Source organism: Rutidosis leptorrhynchoides, chromosome 10 (genome assembly GCF_046630445.1).
Source record: "Rutidosis leptorrhynchoides isolate AG116_Rl617_1_P2 chromosome 10, CSIRO_AGI_Rlap_v1, whole genome shotgun sequence".
NCBI classification, from domain to species: Eukaryota; Viridiplantae; Streptophyta; class Magnoliopsida; order Asterales; family Asteraceae; genus Rutidosis; species Rutidosis leptorrhynchoides.
This window is the reverse complement of record NC_092342.1, coordinates 322,743,119-322,767,190: the sequence shown is the minus strand read 5'-3', so window position 1 is coordinate 322,767,190 and position 24,072 is coordinate 322,743,119. Positions and strand designations below refer to the sequence as shown.

General features: G+C 31.7%; 3 protein-coding genes across 3 annotated transcripts; 2 read left to right on the top strand and 1 right to left on the bottom strand.

Annotated features, from left to right (window-relative positions):
* Window positions 1-10,507: 10,507 nt before the first annotated feature.
* LOC139873187 (F-box/kelch-repeat protein At3g06240-like) lies at window positions 10,508-11,889 on the top strand. The gene has a single exon (XM_071861121.1). The coding sequence runs from the start codon at window positions 10,668-10,670 to the stop codon at window positions 11,745-11,747; it is 1,080 nt and encodes a 359-aa protein (XP_071717222.1). The 5' UTR covers window positions 10,508-10,667; the 3' UTR covers window positions 11,748-11,889.
* Window positions 11,890-12,551: 662 nt separating this feature from the next.
* LOC139872824 (transcription factor MYB114-like) lies at window positions 12,552-13,760 on the bottom strand. Its single transcript, XM_071860753.1, has 3 exons — window positions 13,652-13,760; window positions 13,450-13,579; window positions 12,552-12,907 (listed from the first exon to the last, which is right to left on the bottom strand). Exons 1-3 carry the CDS (start codon window positions 13,758-13,760, stop codon window positions 12,592-12,594), a joined length of 555 nt encoding a protein of 184 aa, XP_071716854.1. The 3' UTR covers window positions 12,552-12,591.
* An 8,785-nt stretch (window positions 13,761-22,545) lies between these two features.
* LOC139873069 (auxin-binding protein ABP19a-like) lies at window positions 22,546-23,309 on the top strand. Its single transcript, XM_071861000.1, has one exon. It carries the CDS (start codon window positions 22,626-22,628, stop codon window positions 23,259-23,261), a length of 636 nt encoding a protein of 211 aa, XP_071717101.1. The 5' UTR covers window positions 22,546-22,625; the 3' UTR covers window positions 23,262-23,309.
* The last annotated feature ends 763 nt before the right edge of the window (window positions 23,310-24,072 follow it).

Below are 24,072 nucleotides of genomic sequence, written 5' to 3'. Positions count from 1 at the left end.
AATATAACAACAAGTTGGTGACAGTTAACGAATGGTAATAGTTTGAGTAATTTAACTGTGATCAGGATGATGATATATTTAGATGGTGTATATCTGATAGCATGATTTAATTGATTGCTTTACAGCAATGAAGTTTGACCGGAAGATCAATCAGGACGTACGAAAAGAATAAAATATGGAAAGCAGATTGGGACGGGCAACAGATTTTGGTTGTTTCTGTGAAATTTAAATCAATTGATAATAATCTTAGAGACAGGAAACAAGAATCATCTACAGCTCGAAAGTGATCTGAAACTGAATTATGTATTTTCTTATATTTAATTAGGTATATACCGTATTTATATGTATATATAATATTTGTATTGGTATTTATATATAAGATTTTGTATTTTGTATATGTGTGTATTTATATATATTTATATCTGTATTTGTATAATTATATATCAAATTTATATATTTGTATTTTAAGTATATAATAAATCATAATAACATTAATTATACAAATTTTTTTAATATTTAATACTAATGAAACAAATAAGAATAGTATCAATAATAATGATAATAATACTATTATTAATGATATTAATAAAATGAGTTATAATAATATTAATATTATTAATGATAATAATAATATTAATAATAATAATAATAATATAACAACTTATACATATCAAATTTATATATATATATATATATATATATATATATATATATATATATATATATATATATATATATATATATATTTAAAATTAATAACATTAATAATACAAATATTATTATCAATATTAACTTTAGTAGTAATAATAATAATATTGATATATCTTTTATATTTTAATTTGTAATTTCAAATAATTTATTGACCTTACATTTCATTACTTATGTAATACTTATATTATATAATTACAAATTATTATATGTACTTACACATTTTTTTTTTATATACACATTCATTTACAAACAATTGTTCGTGAAGCGTCGGGAATAGTCAAAGGTTAACTGAATATATAAACATCATTCCAATATTTTCTAGACTCAACATTACATACTTTGCTTATCCTGTCGAAGCTATATAAAGATTAAGTTTAAATGTAGTCGGAAATTTCCGGGTCATCACATCTCGTAGCATAATATGAACTCATTTATAAAAGCTTTTTCTTCATATTAGCGTTTTATAAGTTTAAATTCGGGTAGTACCTACCCGTTAAGTTCATACTTAGTAGCTAATATACAATTCAACTACTACAATTCTATATGAAAAACTAATTATAATAATATTTCGCTTTCAAACTTTTACACAATATTTTACAAACTTACAATACCGCTTATTTTACATATAACATGAAATATAGCACACAATAACTTTGATACAAGATAGTTGTGAAGATAATTCTAGCTAGTACACAAGTTGTTCAGCAAATGCAATAAAGACACGTAATTCATACGTCCAGAAACAAGTCATGCATTCTGGTTTTACTAGGACTACTTCCCATCCTTGGTCTTGTGGAACATAACCGTTATGGCCGTTGATAAGACAGCGTGTTGTAACGTCGTCAAAGGGACGAGGGTTACGTAATGTCCAACAGTCCCGTAACAATCTAAAAACCTCATTTCTTACCCCAATTACCGACTCCGTCACTTGTGGGAACGTTTTGTTTAATAGTTGTAGCCCGATGTTCTTGTTCTCACTTTGGTGAGAAGCGAACATTACTAACCCGTAAGCATAACATGCTTCTTTATGTTGCATGTTAGCCGCTTTTTCTAAATTACGAAGTCCTATATTCGGATATATTGAGTCAAAATAATTTCTTAACCCGTTGCGTAAAATAGCATTTGGGTTCCCCGCAATATATGCGTCAAAGTAAACACATCGTAACTTATGGATTTCCCAATGTGATATCCCCCATCTTTCGAACGAAAGCCTTTTATAAACTAAGGCATTCTTGGAATATTCTTCGAATGTCTTACAAACTGATCTCGCCTTAAATAGTTGTGCCGAGGAATTCTGACCGACTCTAGACAAGATTTCATCAATCATGTCTCCGGGTAGGTCTCTTAAAATATTGGGTTGTCTATCCATTTTGTATTTTTATACTGTAAAATAGACAAGAGTTAGATTCATAAAAAAAAAATACTTATTAATACAAGAAATTTTTATATATATCATAAAGCATAAGCACACTATGTTACATATATTACACCACACGAATACAACTATCTTATTCCGACTCGCTCATTTCTAATTCTTCAGTTTTGGTTCGTTTTGCCAAGTTTCTAGGGATATATGATGTTCCCCTAATACGAGCCGTCGTTTTCCACATAGGTTTAGAAAAACCTGGTGGTTTAGAGGTTCCCGGGTTATTGTCACAACTTAAGAAATACGGGGGTTGACGATACATATAAAGTTCATTGGGTTTGGAATCAAATTTCTCTATTTTTATGCCCTTTCCCTTATTGTTCTCTTTTGCCTTATTAAATTGTGTTGGGGTAATTTCTATAACATCATCGGAATCCTTGTCGGGATCCGATTCATCGGAGAATTGGTAATCCTCCCTATACTTTGCTTCCTTGGCGGAAACACCATTGACCATAATTAACTTTGATCGGTTGGTTGAGGATTTTCTTCTACTTAACCGTTTTATTATTTCCCCCACTGGTTCTATTTCTTTTTCCGGTTCCGACTCTTCTTCCGGTTCCGACTCTTCTTCCGATTCCTCTTCGGGAACTTGTGAATCAGTCCACGAATCATTCCAATTTACATTTGACTCTTCATTATTATTAGGTGAGTCAATGGGACTTGTTCTAGAGGTAGACATCTATCACATAATATCAAACACGTTAAGAGATTAATATATCACATAATATTCACATGTTAAAAATATATAGTTTCCAACAAAATTTGTTAAGCAATCATTTTTCAAGTAAACACGGTCGAAGTCTAGACTCACTAATGCATCCTAACAAACTCGATAAGACACACTAATGCAAAATTCTAGTTCTCTAAGACCAACGCTCGGATACCAACTGAAATGTCCCGTTCATATTGATTATAAACGTTCTATATTAATTGATTTCGTTGCGAGGTTTTGACCTCTATATGAGACGTTTTTCAAAGACTGCATTCATTTTTAAAGCAACCATAACCTTTATTTTATCAATAAAGGTTTTAAAAACATTACGTAGATTATCAAATAAGGATAATCTAAAATATACTGTTTACACGCGACCATTACATAATGGTTTACAATAGAAATATATTACATCGACATATGTTTCTTGAATGCAGTTTTTACACAATATCATACAAACATGGACTCTAAATCTTGTCCTTATTTTAGTATGCAACAGCGGAAGCTCTTAATAATCACCTGAGAATAAACATGCTTTAAACATCAACAAAAATGTTGGTGAGTTATAGGTTTAACCTATATATATCAAATTGTAACAATAGACCACAAGATTTCATATTTCAATACACATCCCATACATAGAGATAAAAATCATTCATATGGTGAACACCTGGTAACCGACATTAACAAGATGCATATATAAGAATATCCCCATCATTCTGGGACACCCTTCGGATATGATATAAATTTCAAAGTACTAAAGCATCTGGTACTTTGGATGGGGTTTGTTAGGCCCAATAGATCTATCTTTAGGATTCGCGTCAATTAGGGTGTCTGTTCCCTAATTCTTAGATTACCAGACTTAATAAAAAGGGGCATATTCGATTTCGATAATTCAACCATAGAATGTAGTTTCACGTACTTGTGTCTATTTTGTAAATCATTTATAAAACATGCATGTATTCTCATCCCAAAAATATTAGATTTTAAAAGTGGGACTATAACTCACTTTCACAGATTTTTACTTCGTCAGGAAGTAAGACTTGGCCACTGGTTAATTCACGAACCTATAACAAATATGTACATATATATCAAAGTATGTTCAAAATATATTTACAACACTTTTAATACATTTTGATGTTTTAAGTTTATTAAGTCAGCTGTCCTCGTTAGTAACCTATAACTAGTTGTCCAACGTTAGATGTACAGAAAAAAAAATTGATATATATTATCTTGAATCAATCCACGACCCAGTGTATACACGTCTCAGGCTAGATCACAACTCAAAGGATATATATTTTTGGAATCAACCTCAACCCTGTATAGCTAACTCCCACATTACTGCATATAGAGTGTCTATGGTTGTTCCAAATAATATATACACATGGGTCGATATGATATGTCAAAACATTTGCATACGTGTCTATGGTATCCTAAGATTACATAATATATTAAAATACATGTAAAATGCAATATAAGTTAGCTAGGATATGATTAATATAGATTTGTTACCAATTTTCACGTTGCTACAACAAGAAAAATTATCCAATCTTGTTTTACCCATAACTTCTTCGTTTTAAATCCATTTTGAGTGAATCAAATTGCTATGGTTTCATATTGAACTATATTTTATGAATCTAAACATAAAAGGTATAGGTTTATAGTCGGAAATTTAAGTTACATGTCAATTACTAAAGAGGTAGTCATTTCCGTCGAAAAAAACGACATCTTGATGACCATTTTGGAAAACATACTTTCACTTTGAGTTTAACCATGATTTTTGGATATAGTTTCATGTTCATAAGAAAAATCATTTTCCCATAAGAACAACTTTTAAATCAAAGTTTATCATAGTTTTTAATTAACTAACCCAAAACAGCCCGCGGTGTTAGTACGACGGCGTATGTCCGATTTTACGGTGTTCTTCGTGTTTTCAGGTTTTAAATCATTAAGTTAGCATATCATATAGATATAGAACATGTGTTTAGTTGATTTTAAAAGTCAAGTTAGAAGGATTAACTTTTGTTTGCGAACAAGTTTAGAATTAACTAAACTATGTTCTAGTGATTACAAGTTTAAACCTTCGAATAAGATAGCTTTATATGTAGGAATCAAATGATGTTATGGACATTATTACTACCTCAAGTTTTCTGGATAAAGCTACTGAAAATGAAAAAAATGGATCTAGCTCCAAAGGATCCTTGGATGGCTTGAAAGTTCTTGAAGTAGAATCATGACACGAAAACAAGTTCAAGTAAGATTTTCACTCGAAATAAGATTGTTATAGTTATAGAAATTGAATCAAAGTTTTAATATGAGTATTACCTTATATTAGAAAGATATCTTACTGTAAATAAGAAAGATTTCTTGAGGTTGGATGATCACTCTACAAGATTGGAAGTAAGCTAGCAAACTTGGAAGTATTCTTGATTTTATGAAGCTAGAACTTGTATAATTTATGAAGAACACTTAGAACTTGAAGATAGAACTTGAGAGAGATCAATTAGATGAAGAAAATTGAAGAATGAAAGTGTTTGTAGGTGTTTTTGGTCGTTGGTGTATGGATTAGATATAAAGGATATGTAATTTTGTTTTCATGTAAATAAGTCATGAATGATTACTCATATTTTTGTAATTTTATGAGATATTTCATGCTAGTTGCCAAATGATGGTTCCCACATGTGTTAGGTGACTCACATGGGCTGCTAAGAGCTAATCATTGGAGTGTATATACCAATAGTATATACATCTAAAAGCTATGTATTGTACGAGTACGAATACGGGTGCATACGAGTAGAATTGTTGATGAAACTGAACGAGGATGTAATTGTAAGCATTTTTGTTAAGTAGAAGTATTTTGATAAGTGTCTTGAAGTCTTTCAAAAGTGTATGAATACATATTAAAACACTACATGTATATACATTTTAACTGAGTCGTTAAGTCATCGTTAGTCGTTACATGTAAATGTTGTTTTGAAACCTTTAGGTTAACGATCTTGTTAAATGTTGTTAACCCAATGTTTATAATATCAAGTGAGATTTTAAATTATTATATTATCATGATATTATGATGTGCGAATATCTCTTAATATGATATATATACATTAAATGTCATTACAACGATAATCGTTACATATATGTCTCGTTTCAAAATCATTAAGTTAGTAGTCTTGTTTTTACATATGTAGTTCATTGTTAATATGCTTAATGATATGATTACATATCATAATATCATGTTAACTATATATATGTCATCATATAGTTTTTACAAGTTTTAACGTTCGTGAATCACCGGTCAACTTGGGTGGTCAATTGTCTATATGAAATCTATTTCAATTAATCAAGTCTTAACAAGTTTGATTGCTTAACATGTTGGAAACACTTAATCATATAAATAAAAATTTCATTTAATATATATATATATAAACATGGAAAAGTTCGGGTCATTACAACTTAGTCGGACATAGCCGGGTATAGCATAGTTTAAAGTTGGTACTTGTTTCTAGTGTGTAAAATAGTTATAAAAGTTGTGCATGTATTCTCAGCCTAAAAATGTAAAGAGTAAAAGGGAATCAAATAAACTCACGAAAAATCAGTTTTAGTATTTGTATTCATTTCATAAAAATAGTTATAAAAGTAGCGCATGTATTCTCAGCCTAAAAATGTAAAGAGTAAAAGGGAATCAAATAAACTCACGATACGATACGATAGTTTGTAGTAAATATGCATAGGATGACACTGAACAAGTACAAAGTTGTCCTCGGATTCACGAACCTATATCAATTATTTATATATTAACACGTATATTGAACATATAATGTTAATCAAACTAGTTTGTATATAATATATTACTTATAGTAATATATTTGTTATTTCATTTATATATGTTTATATATATATATATATATATATATATATATATATATATATATATATATATATATATATATATATATATATATATATATATATATATATATATGTATGTTATTTTTATATGTTATTTGAAAATAGTACATTAAATATATTTATTATAATTAATTAAGCCGTGTTCATTATATCAATATAGTTTTGTTGTAGGTTTTGAATATATTTTTATACAACGAGTATTTATTTAGTAAAATAATATTAATAAGTATAAATATAAAGTTGTATCTTTTTACGATAATAATAATAATAACCTAAATGAAATTATAATTTTAATAACAATGTTAATTTTTAATAAAATGATAGTTTTATTAGAAATGATAATTTTGATAACTCTAATTAAAGTGACACTTTTTAATTATAGGTATGTTTTAAATATTAATGTTTATAATAACTTTAACATTAGTAATAGTAATAATATCGATAATAATATATAAAAAGGTATATTTGATTACGACAATACTTTTAATATTACTAATTATAATGAAAGTAATACTACTAATACTTATGATAATAATAATAATAATAATAATAATAATAATAATAATAATAATAATAATAATAATAATAATAATAATAATAATAATAATAATAATAATAATAGTAAGAAAACTACCTTAGGAGCCCTTTCTAAAAAAAATGCCCAAGACGGGACTCGAACCCGAGACCTCTCGCAAACACGAACAACCCCTTAACCATCTAACCAATTCTGACTTTCTGAAATTATATCCTATTTAATTTATTTATCCCTCTTCTGTTTCATGTTCTTCTTCTTCTTCAAAAACAGGATCGACCGACTTTAACAACCATCACAACTAATTCGATTTTGGTTTTAGACTTTTAAATTGAAACAGAAACGATTTAGTTGGGTTATAAAAAAAAAAAAAAAAAAAAAAAAGAAACAGCATAGCTGCTGCTGTTCGACGGTTTTTAAAAAAAAAAAATTTGATTTCGCTTTTGGAGAACGTTTTAGCCCAAAATTATAACACGAAAAAGGTTTTAAATCACTCCTATAAACTCTTTGAATCTTCAATTTCAACTGAAACATAAAAACAAACTCGAATTTTACGATGAACACTTAGTTGACTTTTTGAATTTTAAAGTTTGACTCAAGAATTCGAACTCGATAGATAAAATTGAGACTCGAGATTTTTCAGATAGTTTAAGTGATAGATTACTAACCAAACTGCATTTCTAGATTTTTAAATTGAAAATGAAATCGATCAATTGCTAAAAAGCTATGGTGACAGAGTACAGACGAGTAAACAAAAAAAATATAAATAATATATCTTGTTAAATTTGATAATTGCTGAAAGGAAGTTGAATGAATTTGTTTAACAACTGAACTGATTGATTTATAATGGATTTAGTCAACAAGAGCAGGAAAAATAAAAGCTCGATCATAATCTAGTTAAAAATTTAAAAGCAGATACAATCAAATTAAAATAATTAAAAGCAGATTTGATTTATAAAATATATGACTGATTAGTACAATATTTTTAGCTTTTTATTTTTAACTGATTTCATTATTAAATATATTAATAACTAATAATACTAATTAATAATTATTATATTAATAATAATATTAAGAATAATAATACTAATTAATAATAACAATGATAACTTTAATAAATGATGAGTTTAATTATAATTAATAATAATGATAATAATCATTATAAAATGTATATAATACTATTAATAATAATAATAATATTATTATTATTTAATAATTAGTTGTATTAATAATAATGATATTTATATTAATCTTATCACTTTTAGTAAATGTGATAATAATACTAATAATATTAATGATAATAATAGTTATTAATAATAACAATATTAATAATATTGAGAGTAATAATACTTGTAAATGATGATAAATAATAATAATAATATATAACAAATTAATATTAATACATAATTATTTACGAATAATTGTTCGTGAATCGTCGGAGTTTGTTTGAAATTAAGTTTAAATTTAGTCGAAAATTTCCGGGTTGTTATATATACCAAACCCACATTATATCAACCAACCATGTCTGGCCACCGGAAATCCGACCGAATTCCGGACACCACACCACCAACTGACGGTGGGACAGCCACAACAGCAAGAAAGAAGCATAAAGATGCTATTTTCTGAATAAAAGACCTAAACGACAAGGAAAATAACGAAAGACAAAAACCGACAACGATTTTGGCAAAAACACGTGGGAGAAAGTGCACTTACGCCTTAGATCTGACGAATGGAAGGGGAAAAATCGGCGCCCAAGGTCAAAAACGACCATTAACACCTCCTAAATCTCATATCTCACAAGGAGATCGTCATAGGAATCATCAGATGTTGGCCGGAGGTTGACGGAGCCATGTAGGACACACCCAACCGGAATATGCAACAAAAAAGGCGACGAATATGAGATGTTACCAAACGGAACCCTTAAACACATAATGTACGAGGCATTCGTCGCCTATGTCGTCGGAAAACACCAAAGGAAAGAGGGTGCCGCCTCAACCCGCTGGAAAAGATCGGTAACTAACAGATCATAGAGAAAGGGGGAAATAAAGAAGGAAAGAGGGACCGTTGGACCTCCGGCGAGATGCTGGAGGTCCGAAGTAGCGGTGCTGGAAGAAGCGTAGGTTATCGGTGAAATTTGAGAGGAAAACTCGTTAGAGAGCAAAAGTAAGTACTGGTGCGTGTGTTGATCCTTCTCGATTTAATTACCTTTAATATAATATTCTATTTACACAATTGAAGATAGTTAAAGTAGGAATATGATAGTGCATTTAATATTGTATATATTTTGCTTATTATAGGCTACCTAAGTTAATCATGTATTTGTGCTACTTATTGATGTATTCCTAATTGTTTTTTTTTTTTTTTTTTTTTCGTGAGTTATAAGAAGTTGTTGCAAGCATTTTATTTTGGGTTATGCTTGCCATCCTATTGTACATACTGTAAACTGAAGATATAATACAAAGTCTGCATTTCAAAAATATTGTATATACAGTGTTTATCATATAAACTGTTCGCATTTTCTTAAAAAAATCATTAATTAAATGTGCCTATTCGGGTTAACGGTATACACACGAGTTGCTCAAACGGGTGTCACATATTCACGGGTCGAATGTTACACGTGATGGATATAATATATCCGCGATCTGCCAACGGGTACAAAATTTTACTCGTACCTTACATGTTGGTGAAATTTTTTGAATCCATCCACTCATCACGGGTACGAGCACTCACGGATCACATATTTTTTTCTCATTGACATCCCTTTTAATTTAAATATGGTTATGTTATATGTTATATGAACTTTTAATTGTAACTAGTTCTGGATCGGCCAGCGAGATGCGGCGGGGCCTTTCGAGTTGCATACTCATATTTCACGCAACGTTATGTATTTACAAAATTAAAAATGCGTTGTTGTGGGTGTGTTTGGATACATGTGGGTAGTACCTAGTATACCTAATGACATGTGCGTTTTAACGTCGAGAGAATCGTGTAAAAAAGGGGACGGAACCATCGATATGATGTAGTTAGTTTGAGTTGTTTATTATACGTGTATATATGTACGAAAAATAGCCCGAAATATTTAGTGTTTTTTAAAAAAACATCCGCTTCGCGTATAAGTAGTTGCGTTGTGTTCGTAAAGTTATTTCGAGTGGTAATCTTGCTTAAGAAGCTCTCAAACCCTACCCAAATTACCAATTGGGAGTTTTTATCTTCTTCTTCTTCATCGGAATACCCATCCTCCATTTTCATGGTCAGTTGCTACAGTCACTCATTCTGGAATTGAAGTAAGTCATTATTTCCCATACTTGTTCTTATCCTTCTTGCTTAACCGCCCTAACAAACCCTTTCAATTGCACCGTTTATTGTCTTTTCATATCATGTCGGACTCCACTAACTCTACGTCTGCCCTATACCTTCTTCCACCGGACCTCATCGAAGCAATTCTCCCTTTTCTGCCACCTAAATCCCTAGGCCGTTTCAAATCGGTCTCCAAACGATGGTACTCACTCATTTCCAGCCCCGAATTTATCAAAACCCATATTCGTAACTACACTAAAAACAACCCAAATCCAAACCCCACACACCTGATTTTAGATGAGGTAGATGGTTTTTCTAACTTCTTAGTCAATATAAAACAACTCAACACCCAACCCACACCCGAAACTCTATTTGCTAAACGCCTAAATTTCGAAGAACCATTGACAACGATAATTGGGTCTTGCAACGGGCTTCTTTTTGCCACTGATAAAAATCAGAACCTGTATTTTGTCAATCCAACCACACGAAAATCCTTGAAAGTACCAGCTGGAGAACGTACTAATGGAATATATAGATTTGGTTATGATTCTTCTACGGATGATTATAAAGTAATCTCTATTCCTTATAATGTCGTTTCAGATTCTACCAAAGTCGTACGCGTTTATAGTTTACGTAACAATTCATGGAACGTGTTGCCTAATTTCTCTTACAAATATGATTATCATGGTCCAGGGGTACTCTTAAACAATAATCTTCACTGGATAGTAAGAGGCAGACACTTGACAATGGCTATTGCTGCCTTTAGTTTAGCTGATGAAAAACTTCATGAAATCGAGTTTCCTGATTCTGCTAGCTATGTTCAAGGTAGGTGTACAAAGCTATTTGCTCTTGGTGATAAATTAGTTGTTGTTGGTGTTGGGTCCCACATTATTGAATTGTGGGTGATGGAGGAGTATGGGGTTACTAAGTCTTGGACGAAACTTTTCGTCTGTAATAAAGATATAAATCTTGATTATGAGTGCTTTGCTCAGGTCAGCAATTGGGATATTATGTTGGGTAATAATGAGTCAAATGAAATTGTTATATACAATATGGAGGAAAGAAGATGCAAAAGTGTAACAGTTGAAGGGTGCCCAGAAGAATTCATGGTTTATGGTACGTACGCTGAAAGCCTTGAATCACCTGAGCGATTTCGTTAGAACAACACTTGTTTTATTTCAGTAATGTGTATGGGTGCGAATCACAACTAAGTTAGATGGAAACATGCTGCAAAATACAGAATTTTAGTTTTGTTCAGATGTGGTATATGCAGTAGTATGAATTATAATTCTTGATTTTAAAGTAGATAGATGTTTGGTGTATATGTCACTGCTAAATATCTGCTTCTATAATACTCTAAGTTGTTAATTAAGGATGAAAAAGCAAACTTTTTCTATGCTATCATACTCATGGTTTCGACGTAATTCTTTGATTACATCAAAGGTATAATTCTTGCTATCCGTTTTCACTTTAAAGTCTGTTGTACTATTATTGTAGTTATCTTTGATTTAGCTAATCATCAATTTACTAATTGCTTCGCATTATATGCAACTATCTAACAATACTACTTGTCCAATTGTAACCCTAAGGTTGAGTTTGTCGAATTGCAACTATCTTACTTTATTGGGGTAGTTAAAGTTGGCTTAATTGCTTCTCACACCAATTTAGGGCATATTATATCTTTAGAAGGAAGGGTTAACATGTTTTGATCTCCAAAAATTGCCAATGTCTGTGCTTACAGTACCTATACCAATTGAATCAATGAAAATTAGTTAAGGCGATGATTAGTTAAAGTTGAATTTATTCATATACATAGACCGTATGACACCGGTTGGACATAACCATTTCCGATAACATTTGAACACAAATAGAAGCATCAAAACAACTTCGAAATCTGGAATACGCAAGCAATTATTTTTATTTTACCACATTTTTAATTGCAACGTATAGTCTGAAATCCGTTGAACACCTTAACTAAATGATGCAAACTGAGTTTTAATCGCACTACAGAAATACACCACTGGTACTAGCAATGTACCTGTTAACCCAATCCAGAGTCATCGGGTCTTCATTCGAGAAATCAAAAAACTCGTCAACATTGAAACTGAACTTTGAAGATTCAACTCCATGTTTCTCTACACCAGTTTCATCCTCTTCTTTCGTCTCCTTGTCCACCTCAGCCAACTTCGAGCAGCTTCTTATTAAATAGTGATCGGGTTGTTTTTCCTTAATTTCCTTCTTTTTACTTAAATGAGTATTCCAATAGTTCTTGATCTCATTATCGGTTCGCCCTGGTAATCTTCCCGCAATCAGTGACCACCTAATAATTAATGTATAAACATATTCAGAGAACAATAGCCATCGATCAACATATTCATTATCGGGCTGTTTTGTTTCTTTGTTTTTATTTTTAGTATAGTTGGTATTTCGTTTTCATTTGTTATAGGTTTAGCCTTTGTTTACTTCCTAGTTAAATGTGCTTTCACACTGTTGGTGAGACCGTTTTGTTTAATTTACCTCCTTTTGGATTGATTGTCTCTATTGAATTGTTCGATCTTTAGATCAGTTATAGTGTTATTAAGTTATTTGCTAAAAAAATAAAAATATACATCGATCAAGTATAATATTGATAAACTACATCATCATTTAATGTTTGTTAAAAAGAAAAGATTTGTGCTGCTATCTGTAGGCATATGGCGTACAGTTACACGTTGGACTGCTCACGGTTCATGAAACATAAACTTGGAGGTATGAACCGTGCGCGATCTAACGTATAATAGTACGCATCTTGCCGTTGTTAAAATTACAAAAAAAAAAAAAAAAAAAAAAGAAAATGATGAGAGTGATAGAAAACATGGTAACCTGTTTCCTAAAAGTTTATGAAGCCTAATAATCAAGTCCTCTTCTTGATCTGATATATTTCCTCGTTTGATATTCGGTCTCAAATAATTAAGCCATCTTAGCCTACAACTCTTTCCACACCTCTGCAAACCTGGAAACCTGATAATTCAATTTGATGACGTGTAACTTATTACTCGTATAATTTGTAGTTTCATAATCATACCTGCTTTTGTAGCAATAACTGTCCATTTTTTAGGACCGTGTATTTCTATAGCTTCCGCTAGCTTTTCGTCTTCTTCTGCTGTCCACGCTCCCCTGTTGATTTCTTTCATTCAGGATTTATTTTTTATATATCTTCTTATATGAAACGCGTGAATGATTACATATGTTTGCTGCACTGAGTGATTTTGTAGATGGACTCTAGGTAGATATCTGAATTATGTTCTACTAGAGACCACTTAGGACCAGTGACATATGCCTATATAAATAAAACAATGGGCTGATATATATATGGTTCCCAAAACTTATAAATTGATTAATTTATGATTTGGCTTTATGTAATTTGGCTTGTTTTTATGGGATATAAGTAATCAGCAGTTATCTGAGATCTGCTGTAGTACTAATTAAAGGGAGGCAGTTTCGACCCATTTACTTTTGAAAGGGTCGATTTGGGTTATGGTGATTTGTGGCGGGTCAAAGAGGTCAAGTATAAAAACTTTCATCCATTCCCAATATTTAAAAAATTTGTTTTTTTTTTTCTTAAATAATGTAATATCTGTTTGAGAAAATGATTTATCTTCTTATTTTAAATTTTCATAAAATACCATGAATTTATAACATGTGTCAGGTCATGTAGGAGGCTATATCATTAATCTGGTTGACCCATTACCCGATAAAACATATATATGGGCATTAGGTCAACCTCACCCGACCCGATCGTTACAGCATTGAAAATTCCTGTTTTGACCCGTTACCCACACCACCTGACCCATCATCTTTATGCCTTGCGCTCACATGTATTTTCCCCATTCAGTAAGAAATACATTATCTATATGCATTCATTATTAAATTTAAATGTAAAATACTGCTATTGATAGCTTATTATCAAGTTGTACTTATTTCCCTTAACCATTTTTCATCTGTCTCATGCTAGAAACATTCTCACCTTTACTGTATATATTATTAAAGACCTGTTTGGAACAATGTTGTTCTTACTAGAAACAACCATTTTTGTTTTCCTCATAATAGGGCAAACAACAATATGCCACCAAATGGTTAGGTTGGAATTATGTTTGATTAAGAGGTTAGTTGAAATAATGACGATACTAAGATAAAAAATAATATGTTTAATGATATAATTCTTATCTTCAATAGTTTAAAATGGTGTCATTATAAATATTTTTTTATGCAAAGACTGGAATTTTATGATGTAGATAGCTCTAGGTGATTAATCTACCGCTTCTTTTCGCACTTTTAATCCTTTTTAAATAGATTTAAGTTAGAAAAATTGAGCATATATATATATATATATATATATATATATATATATATATATATATATATATATATATATATATATATATATATATATATATATATATATATCCATGATTAACCTCAGTCCATTTACTAGTCAAGCTTGCATACAGGGTAATATAGTAAAGGACAAGGTTTTTTGTGCAAGAATACAAACAAGTCCTTCAAATGTTCTACTTACCCTCATAAAAATATGATGGGAAACATCTGAAGAGTTTAGTCATGTTAATTGTTACATCATGCTTTTTTACAACGTACGTTCCTGTAGACCCCAACTACTAGTCGTCACACGAAGATAGTTAGATTAGATATATTCAATAAGGTGAGATTAAGTTTTAGCTCAAGTTTTTGAACAAACTGTATGTGTAGCTGCAGCAAAGGGTGGAAGGTAGGAAAAAATAGTACAGTATATGAAGGTATTAAGAAGGATTTATTACACATATAAAAGACTGTTTATTTAAAAAGTACAAGTAAACCTTAAAGGCAAGGATTACTATGTATGAGACAAGAGTATGTGACATTGTTCACCCAACTTTATATGCCTAATGAACTTCATTGTTTAGTATTCAGTATGCGAGTATGCACTAGTATACAAATGTTTATTTTTAATATTATCTCATATTTATTGGATTTTGTAGTTATGCAAATATATTTATTAATTAATTAAAATTATATATCATGTTATGTATTTAACTTGAGGCATAACTAGACTTGAATAGTGAAATATAATGATCAGTCCTTTAGTGGGAGGTTACTACAATGAAGCAAGACAAATGTTTGAAGAATGTTTGTCCAATGATAGTGCCTTGTCCGGTCTTCTAATCATGACATTAAGTGCTGTAAAAGTTACCAGGTTTTTTATGTTCGAGCTAAGTATTACTACAATCAAATTTGAACATGAGATTTCTTGAAAATATCTAAAAATAGAGTATTGTTTATGTAAAAAAAAAGCTCGAACTTTTCTGGAACTCACCAATTAAATCAATATTTCATTTGTTAGGTAACACATACTCTGTAATTTGTAAGTCATATTTAATATTTATATTTATATTTATATTTTATTTATTGACTAAAACAGGTAAATAGTGAGCGAATTATAACTTTGTTTTGGTATTGAAATTGAATTGATATGATAAAATTAGGCACAACTAAACCTCCATCTTCCACCCATTGGTTTGAAAACGAGGTGCACGTTTTTTGTTTTCTAACAACTATAGTGTTGGATGAACAACTCGAAACAATGCAGTATCTTTGATTTTATGATCATATTTTTTTTATCTATATACTTCATTTGTAAGATGATAATTTTATCTTTACTATCGACACATTTATAGATTTATAGATGTTATTTATATATTATTTTTAATCTTTACTATTTGCACATGTTATTTATATATGTCAGATCTTTTGTAGTTCATTGTTAAGGGGCGTTCGTATATGATGTGCCTCAACAACACCAGGACGCCTGGGAGCTTTCTTACGGGCATTTGTGCTAGTACAACTAAAAAGACAATGCCCAGAGACGAAATCAGAATTTTAAGATAAATGTGACTTACTCGATAAACAGATATTATATTTATAATTTATAATTAATAATAATGTAAAACAAATTATTTTTTAAAATGATAATGGGTTGCTTGTAAATTATGTGAGTGTTGAACAATTGGGCCAATTAATTTACAAGTATTTAGACATAATAATACAATATCTCAATTCATGATTTTGTAAAAGCAACGGGAATCAACAAAAGTCATTCGAGTTTTGGTAATACCGAGTAATACTCTCCACTGGGTAAATTAATTTTACCCTTGTAGCTTTTTAGTGATTTAATTAATTATTTTTTTGTTTTTTTTAATTAAATCAAATATTAATATTAATTTAATAGGGTATCTAACTCTACATCAACATGTTTGATTTTTGTTTCATGATAGAACATGATTATTATGTGTTCATGCTTCTATTATAAGATCTGGATGCATAATCACAGATTTTATCATCTGGATGCTTAATAATCCTTATACGGCATGTTTAATAGTTTTATGTGGTGATTTAATTTATATCACAAATACAAATTTCAATTGAATCTTCAAGTTTATTAGTAAAAGGTGTATAACATGAAAATACTATACTAGATCAGAAGAAGTAGTTGACACAGTAAAACAAATGTGGATTAACATTAATTAATTTTAACTAAGGGTAAATTGGTCCAGAAAATTAATTTAGTGGTGTATGGAAAATGCCAACTTCGCTGTTAAAATCTAAATAAAAAACAGCTTAAATACGGCAACAAAATGCACAAAACAACATAAAATAGTAGCAAAATAACCCAACAGCCGCAAAACTATACAAGAACTACTCCACAAAATCTAATAAAAAAACTACACAAAAAAACTACCCAAAAACTATCAAAAACTACAATTTTTTATTTATTTACGGAAACACATCTTTTATAAACATTGAATTACATCTTCTTCGTTAACATTCGCGAGTGCTTCTCTTTCAACCGCACAAATTACACAAGCATTCAAGAACTCTTTGTGAATACGATTTCCAAATTCGACTTTACGAATTTTTAATCGCCGAAAATCATCTTTCAACCGTTGCGGTTGTAACGGACAAAACCAATGCTAGCTTCAATAACCGATAAACCAAAAAAATTATAGATGTTTCCTTAATTTCCACCATCACTCTAGCAAGGTCGCCAATGGGCCAAAACTAATCAAGTTATCAAATCTTTCGTCTATTTGGACATTGTAATGTTTCTTATGCCTTGATGACTTGATATTAGGGAAATTGTTCAAAATACACTTTTTTTAAGGCTTCAAACAAAATACACTTTTTTAAAAAAAATTGTCTTTTTACACCATTCGGTAGACGGAATTTCTGTCTACCACATTTATCTGTCGTCTACTACCATTTTTACAAAGTAGTAGACAGTAACAACAAGGTAGTAGACAGTGAGAACAAAGCAGTAGACAGTCAATTACAAGGTAGCTGACCGTCTACTGCCTTGTTGTTATTGTCTACTACCTTGTTGTAGGTGTCAACACCAATAATACATATAAGTCGACACCTACAACAAGGTAGTAGGCAGTAACAACAAGGCAGTAGACGGTCAGCTACCTTGTAATTGGCCGTCTACTGCTTTGTTCTCACTGTCTACTACCTTGTTGTTACTGTCTACTACTTTGTAAAAATGGTAGTAGACGACAGATAAAGGTGGTAGACAGAAATCCTGTCTACCGAATGGTGTAAAAAGGCAATTTTTAAAAAAAAATGTATTTTGTTTGAAGCCTTGAAAAAAAAATGTATTTTCATCAATTTCCCCTTGATATTATTAACGTATCATTATTAGTAGCCCATTATTGTGCAAGGGCTTAGCCCAGTTATAGTACCGCTCTCCAAAAATATATATATAATTTAATATATATTACAAGTATTTATTTATTGACTCATAACTCATAGGAATTACATAACCTATTTATATATTGAAAATGACCAGGCTTATATATGCATCAGTATCAAATCTTTATATTAAATGATCTGTAAACAGTCAATCGATTTGTTTTCGTAAAGGGCGAATAAATTATCTCAGACGTATACGGCTTGACCAGGGTACTCGAGTGACCGTTTTCGAACCTTACTTTGACATTTCAAAATGTGCAACCAGTAAGATTTGAATGTAAGAACTGTCGCGAAAATATTACTGTAGGATGTCAACCCTCATTATCAAAATTAGAAACTCAACTATTTTCGTATGTAGGAAACGCCACTCGAAGAAAAAGATGAATTGGACCCATTTGTCTTGCCTAAGCCAATCAGAATGCACCTTACCCAGAAGGGAACTAGCTACGGCCATACAATATTAATGAAGAGATGAATGCAGTGTTAATTTTTCAACTTGTGTAGAAGAAACAAACAAGAGCAAAGAATTACAAATAATTTGTAAAAGTCTGTTATTAGTTATTAGCTGTCTCATTGTGTCTTCTTATGAACTTCTTAACTTCTCTGCCATGTGCTACCTTTCATGGACCACATTCCACACTTAATTAGCAATCAAATCCTATATTTGGTGTGTGAAATTAACATATTAACTAAATTACCATATTAACTATTAGACAAAACTTATGAAAAGTAACAGGGGTATTTTCGTCGTTCCACTTTCTTTCTTTTTTCCTTCTTTCTTTCAAGTAACACCACAAAAGCCCCCCACACTTTATTCAAAAATTAAAATCGGCCCCCAACACAGGGAGTTAAAGCGTCAAATCAAAATTTTCATAAAATATCTTAAATAAACTCCACTCAAATATTCGACAGGTCATATCTTCTCGCTCGCAACGAGTTAAATTTTTCCGACACCATCCTTAAACTCGAAATAATTTTATGAACACAATGTCACTAACTATACGCAAAACGGACACTTTTAAAAAAACGCTAAATATTTAGGGTACTTTTCATATATGTTGATTTTTCACTCGCAGACTCCGTAACTAAACACAATAAAATACATTAAAAATCGAACCCCCGGCGCGAAGCGAGGGTTCGAAAACTAGTTATCTACAATTAGGTTGGTGATGCTATGATTACTTAGTACTTAGGGGGTTTGCTTGGTGAAGTTAATTCGAGGTCTAGAAAGAAGTTGAACTTATAAGCTTAAAGATAATGTTGATGACTTGAATTATGGAGACGCAGTTCAAAACTTGTTTATGGGTCCTCAAGATGGTAAAGAAAGTGGTTCATCGGCAATTGGGCGAGGTAATATGTCCGCGGAGGCTTTTGCGGCTTTCGATGTTATGATGACACGTTTGGCGGGTGAAAATTTACCCGGTGACGGATCTGCCAATGTGTTATATATCATGCAAGATAGAGAATCTGTCCGGGAAAAATTCCATGAAAGAGTTGGTTAACGGTAAATTGAAAATGTCGGGTCGTCGTGGTCCAGTGGTCGGGTTTGTTTGGATAGTTAGTTTGGTGTGATTCCTCTTTTGTGTTGTATTCGGTTTTGTTTGGTGTGTTTGTCACTATGGTTTTTCGGGTTGTTAGGGATGTCCGTTTATAGATAGTTTCGTTTAGTTAGTTGTTTTCTAGGTGCGAGCTTCCCCGTTTTCCCCGTCTTTTTTGTATTCTTTGTTAAGGACGTTTTTTTTTATAACACCTTCATTTTTCATGAGTATTCGTTTTTTCACAAAAAAAAAAAAAAAAAAGTACTTAAGGGGTGGGTTTAAGGGCCAAAGCACGTCATGCACTAACGACATTCAGGTTAAGTATCGAGAAATAGTAATATTCCCAGAATCACAATTTAATAGTCGAAGGACAAAAAAACACACACTCTAAGAAATGTTATTATAACACTGTACTATTTTTTCACTTACAGCTTTATCATTAAGTTTTTACCCACATTTTTGTCTTACATGCTTGAGTAAGGTTTAAAAGAACTTTACCTAGTTATTCTTATCATAACTATTACTCCGTAATTTAGAGCAACCAAAAAAACTAAAGTATTAAATTCGAACAGAGGGAGTATCTAGCTACTATTGCTCATAAATTGTAACCATAAATTCAATAGAAAAAACCTAGTGGTTGGGGTTCCAATCTCAGACGGATATTACTAAAAGCATATCTTGGGTGGCTAGGGAAAGGGGTAGTAACGATCACAGAATAATCTGATTAGGTTGTTTACATCTGAGTAAAAATACCCTAGTTCCTTGAGCAACTTCAACAGGGAAAACTTTATCCGTTTACCTGTTTAAATAATTTCATGAATGTAACTTATCTTGAGCAAGTTGCACATTTATATTCTTTATAAACGTCACTAGCAACACGTATCTTGAGTATCAAAGGAGTTGGAAACGGTCATGAGATACCCGATTAGACGGCTTACATTTGATTAAAAATAATCGTGAATAAAAATAATCGCCTTTACTGGGTAACATGTAAAATGAAAACCTTATTTGTTTAACCGTTTATCTTTAATATATATAATTCAAAACTGTAAATTGTATACCTATATATCTATATCTCTATATAGTACTACGTATAATTTGTTCCTGCATAATTTTGAAAAATATTCTTTAAAAGAAGATGTTATAGCAATCATCTTCATTTGAGAGTCTACTACTAAGAGTTGAGAAGTGAGTATATAGCTCAGAGAATTCTTATGACCATAGACATAAATGCAGGAGGAGATTGTGCCCCTCCATTCATTATCTTCTTATCCTATAGTATAGCTTTTGTGGCACTCCCTTAATTTGAGTGCCCTTATCGAGGTTTTGACCTTTTGATAGCAAAGTTACCTAAACCATCAAGTTTTTGCCACTGTACAGTAAATAAGTTAATTCTGTATGCAGAAAGAGAGCCAGAAATTAAGTGTATTTTTTTTCTTTTCTTTTTTCTAAAATTGTCAGGATATATATAGAACTTCAGCAAATTAAACACAAAAGCGTATAAACGAATTAGTTCAGATTTCTATTTAAAATATCAATCATCGTTTTAACTCGACCCCTAGGTTTTATCTATACGTGGCTCCACTCTGTTCAAGTGTATGAAATCAATTTCGATTATTAATTAATATATTAAAAACGAATACTACAATGGGTTGTCCTTAGACTTTGAGACTTAATTAGGACCTATCCTTCATGAATCATGATTATGGTAACCAATGTTAATTTTCAGTTAACATGTCTCTCGTTGGTAAGCATCATTGCATGCAATGCAAGTACCCAAGGTTGAAAAAGACGCGAGAAAGGGCCGAAACGGTAGCGACCTCAAAACGTCGCAACGGAAAAAACGGGACCGAGACGGGGTCGAAAGGGATGTTGACTAATGTTGACTTTTATATATATAAATATATATTTACACATATATTAGAGCTAAATGACAAGTTTATACCTATAATTGCTATTAGCGTTAATATAATACAAAATGGAATACTAAACTAAGTCAATTTTGATTGATTTGACCGACTTACGACCGATTTTATCAGAATTCCTGACTTTTGACCGGCGTTGACCCAATTTTACTGCATTTGACCTGACTTTTGACCGTTGACCGGCTTATAAGAAAACGGGACGGGGTCGAAACGGTTTTGTTACCAAAACGCCGTAACGGGCGTCGCAACGGACGCAACGGACACCGTTTACAACAGTGCAAGTACCCACCTTAAATTTGTTTACTTTTGGTAAATATTAATGCAGAACATTACGGGACAATTTGATCCATATCCGGTGTGGGCATAAGCCACCAAGTTCGAAATGAATTGGTGTGATTCCTTTACGTCTAGTACATCAGAATATCGAACCATGACACAAGAAATGATGATTTAAAATAAGTGTTTTGCATGAGTTGTTGGTTATGCTAAAAAAAAATAGAGTTCATGGTTACTAGACAAACAGTAAAAAAATAATAAACAATCATTTGGAATTCAGTGTCAATCTTATATTACATTCTTTACTGAACCAAAAAGGTCTAATATGTTGTATCATATATATTAAGATCTTTACAAGAACATGGAGGTCACTACCAAGCCAGCTTGCCTTTTTCACTTTTTATAAGATATCATCATCTTATGGTTCTAGTTCTTTTGCATACCTACTTGCACTCCTTATATAAACCAACTCAAACATTGCCTCAATATCACATCAAATATAACCATTCATTCCATTATGAAAATGACTCATATTTTCTTCATCATTTGCACTCTTTTCATCATCTCAACTCATGCAGCTGTCCAAGACTTTTGCGTCGCTGACCTAAAAGCGCCTGAAAGCCCTGCGGGCTACGCTTGCAAACCGGAAACAATAGTCACCGTTGATGACTTTGTGTCAACTAGTTTAAGGTTTTCAGGTAACACTTCCAACATCATTAAAGCAGCCGTGAGTCCCGCATTTGCAGCCCAACTTCTGGGCTTAAACGGGCTCGGTCTCTCCATTGCTAGATTGGACTTAGCCCCTGGTGGTGTGGTTCCAATGCACACTCACCCGGGTGGTTCCGAGCTCCTTTTGGTGATACAAGGAACAATTACAGCCGGTTTTATCTCATCGGCTAATTCGGTGTATGTTAAGACCTTAAAGAAAGGTGATCTTATGGTTTTCCCACAAGGGTTGTTGCATTTTCAGGTGAACGCTGGCGGTGTTACGGCGGTTGCGTTTGCAAGTTTCAGTAGCGCGTCACCTGGTTTACAAATTCTTGATTTCGCTTTGTTTGCGAATAATTTGCCTTCAAAGTTGGTTGAGACTACTACTTTTCTTGATGATGCTACAGTGAAGGCTCTCAAGGGTGTTCTTGGTGGAACCGGCTAATTGTCTTGCATTAGAATTCTATGAGCTCACTATTCTTTTTTTTGTCAATTGATTATTACCTGTCTTCTTTGTGTTTGTCTTCATTAACCAAATGATCATGACATTCAGTAATTTAATGTAATAATGTTATTGTTTCAATATATCAGTTTGTTTTTGCTTAAAGTTTTAAATGACATTATATGAATACTCCATTTCCCTAACTGTAGACACCAAACTTACTGATACCTATAGGTGACAATTGGGTTGTGTCGAATTGGGTAATGGGTTTGGGTCAAAACGGGTCAATCTGACAGGTGAAGAAAAAGACCCAAACTCACTGATACTTGACATTATGTTTAATGGATAAAAGGATAAATTTGGTAAAGAAATAACAAAACACAGAGGATGGGCTGCAGTAATTAGCGAATTTTTGTCAGGTACTCGGAGTAAAAAAAATGTAAGGTACCCATTCTTGTTATGGATTGACATTACAGATAAGGAATTATATCCGGATATTTACTTCAGTGATCACGGTGTCAACCTATATCCACTTTAAGATGCCAATTAGTTGGCTCATTGATGTCCTTGCACTGTGCCAAAAATAAAAGGTAAAAAAGGTCAAATGTAGAAGGTTTTCCCTGTTCGGGCTACCCGGGAGGGCTAGTAATCCGACCTCATACTCTGATGTATGCAGCACAGCAGGGTTACTCCCTGGCTGTTTCCAACTAATCCCTGACCACCACTAAATATTCGCCCAAGACGAGATTCAAACCCGAGTCCTCTTATAAGGAACTCATGGCCCCAACTGTCAAAAATGTGAGATGCAATTTTT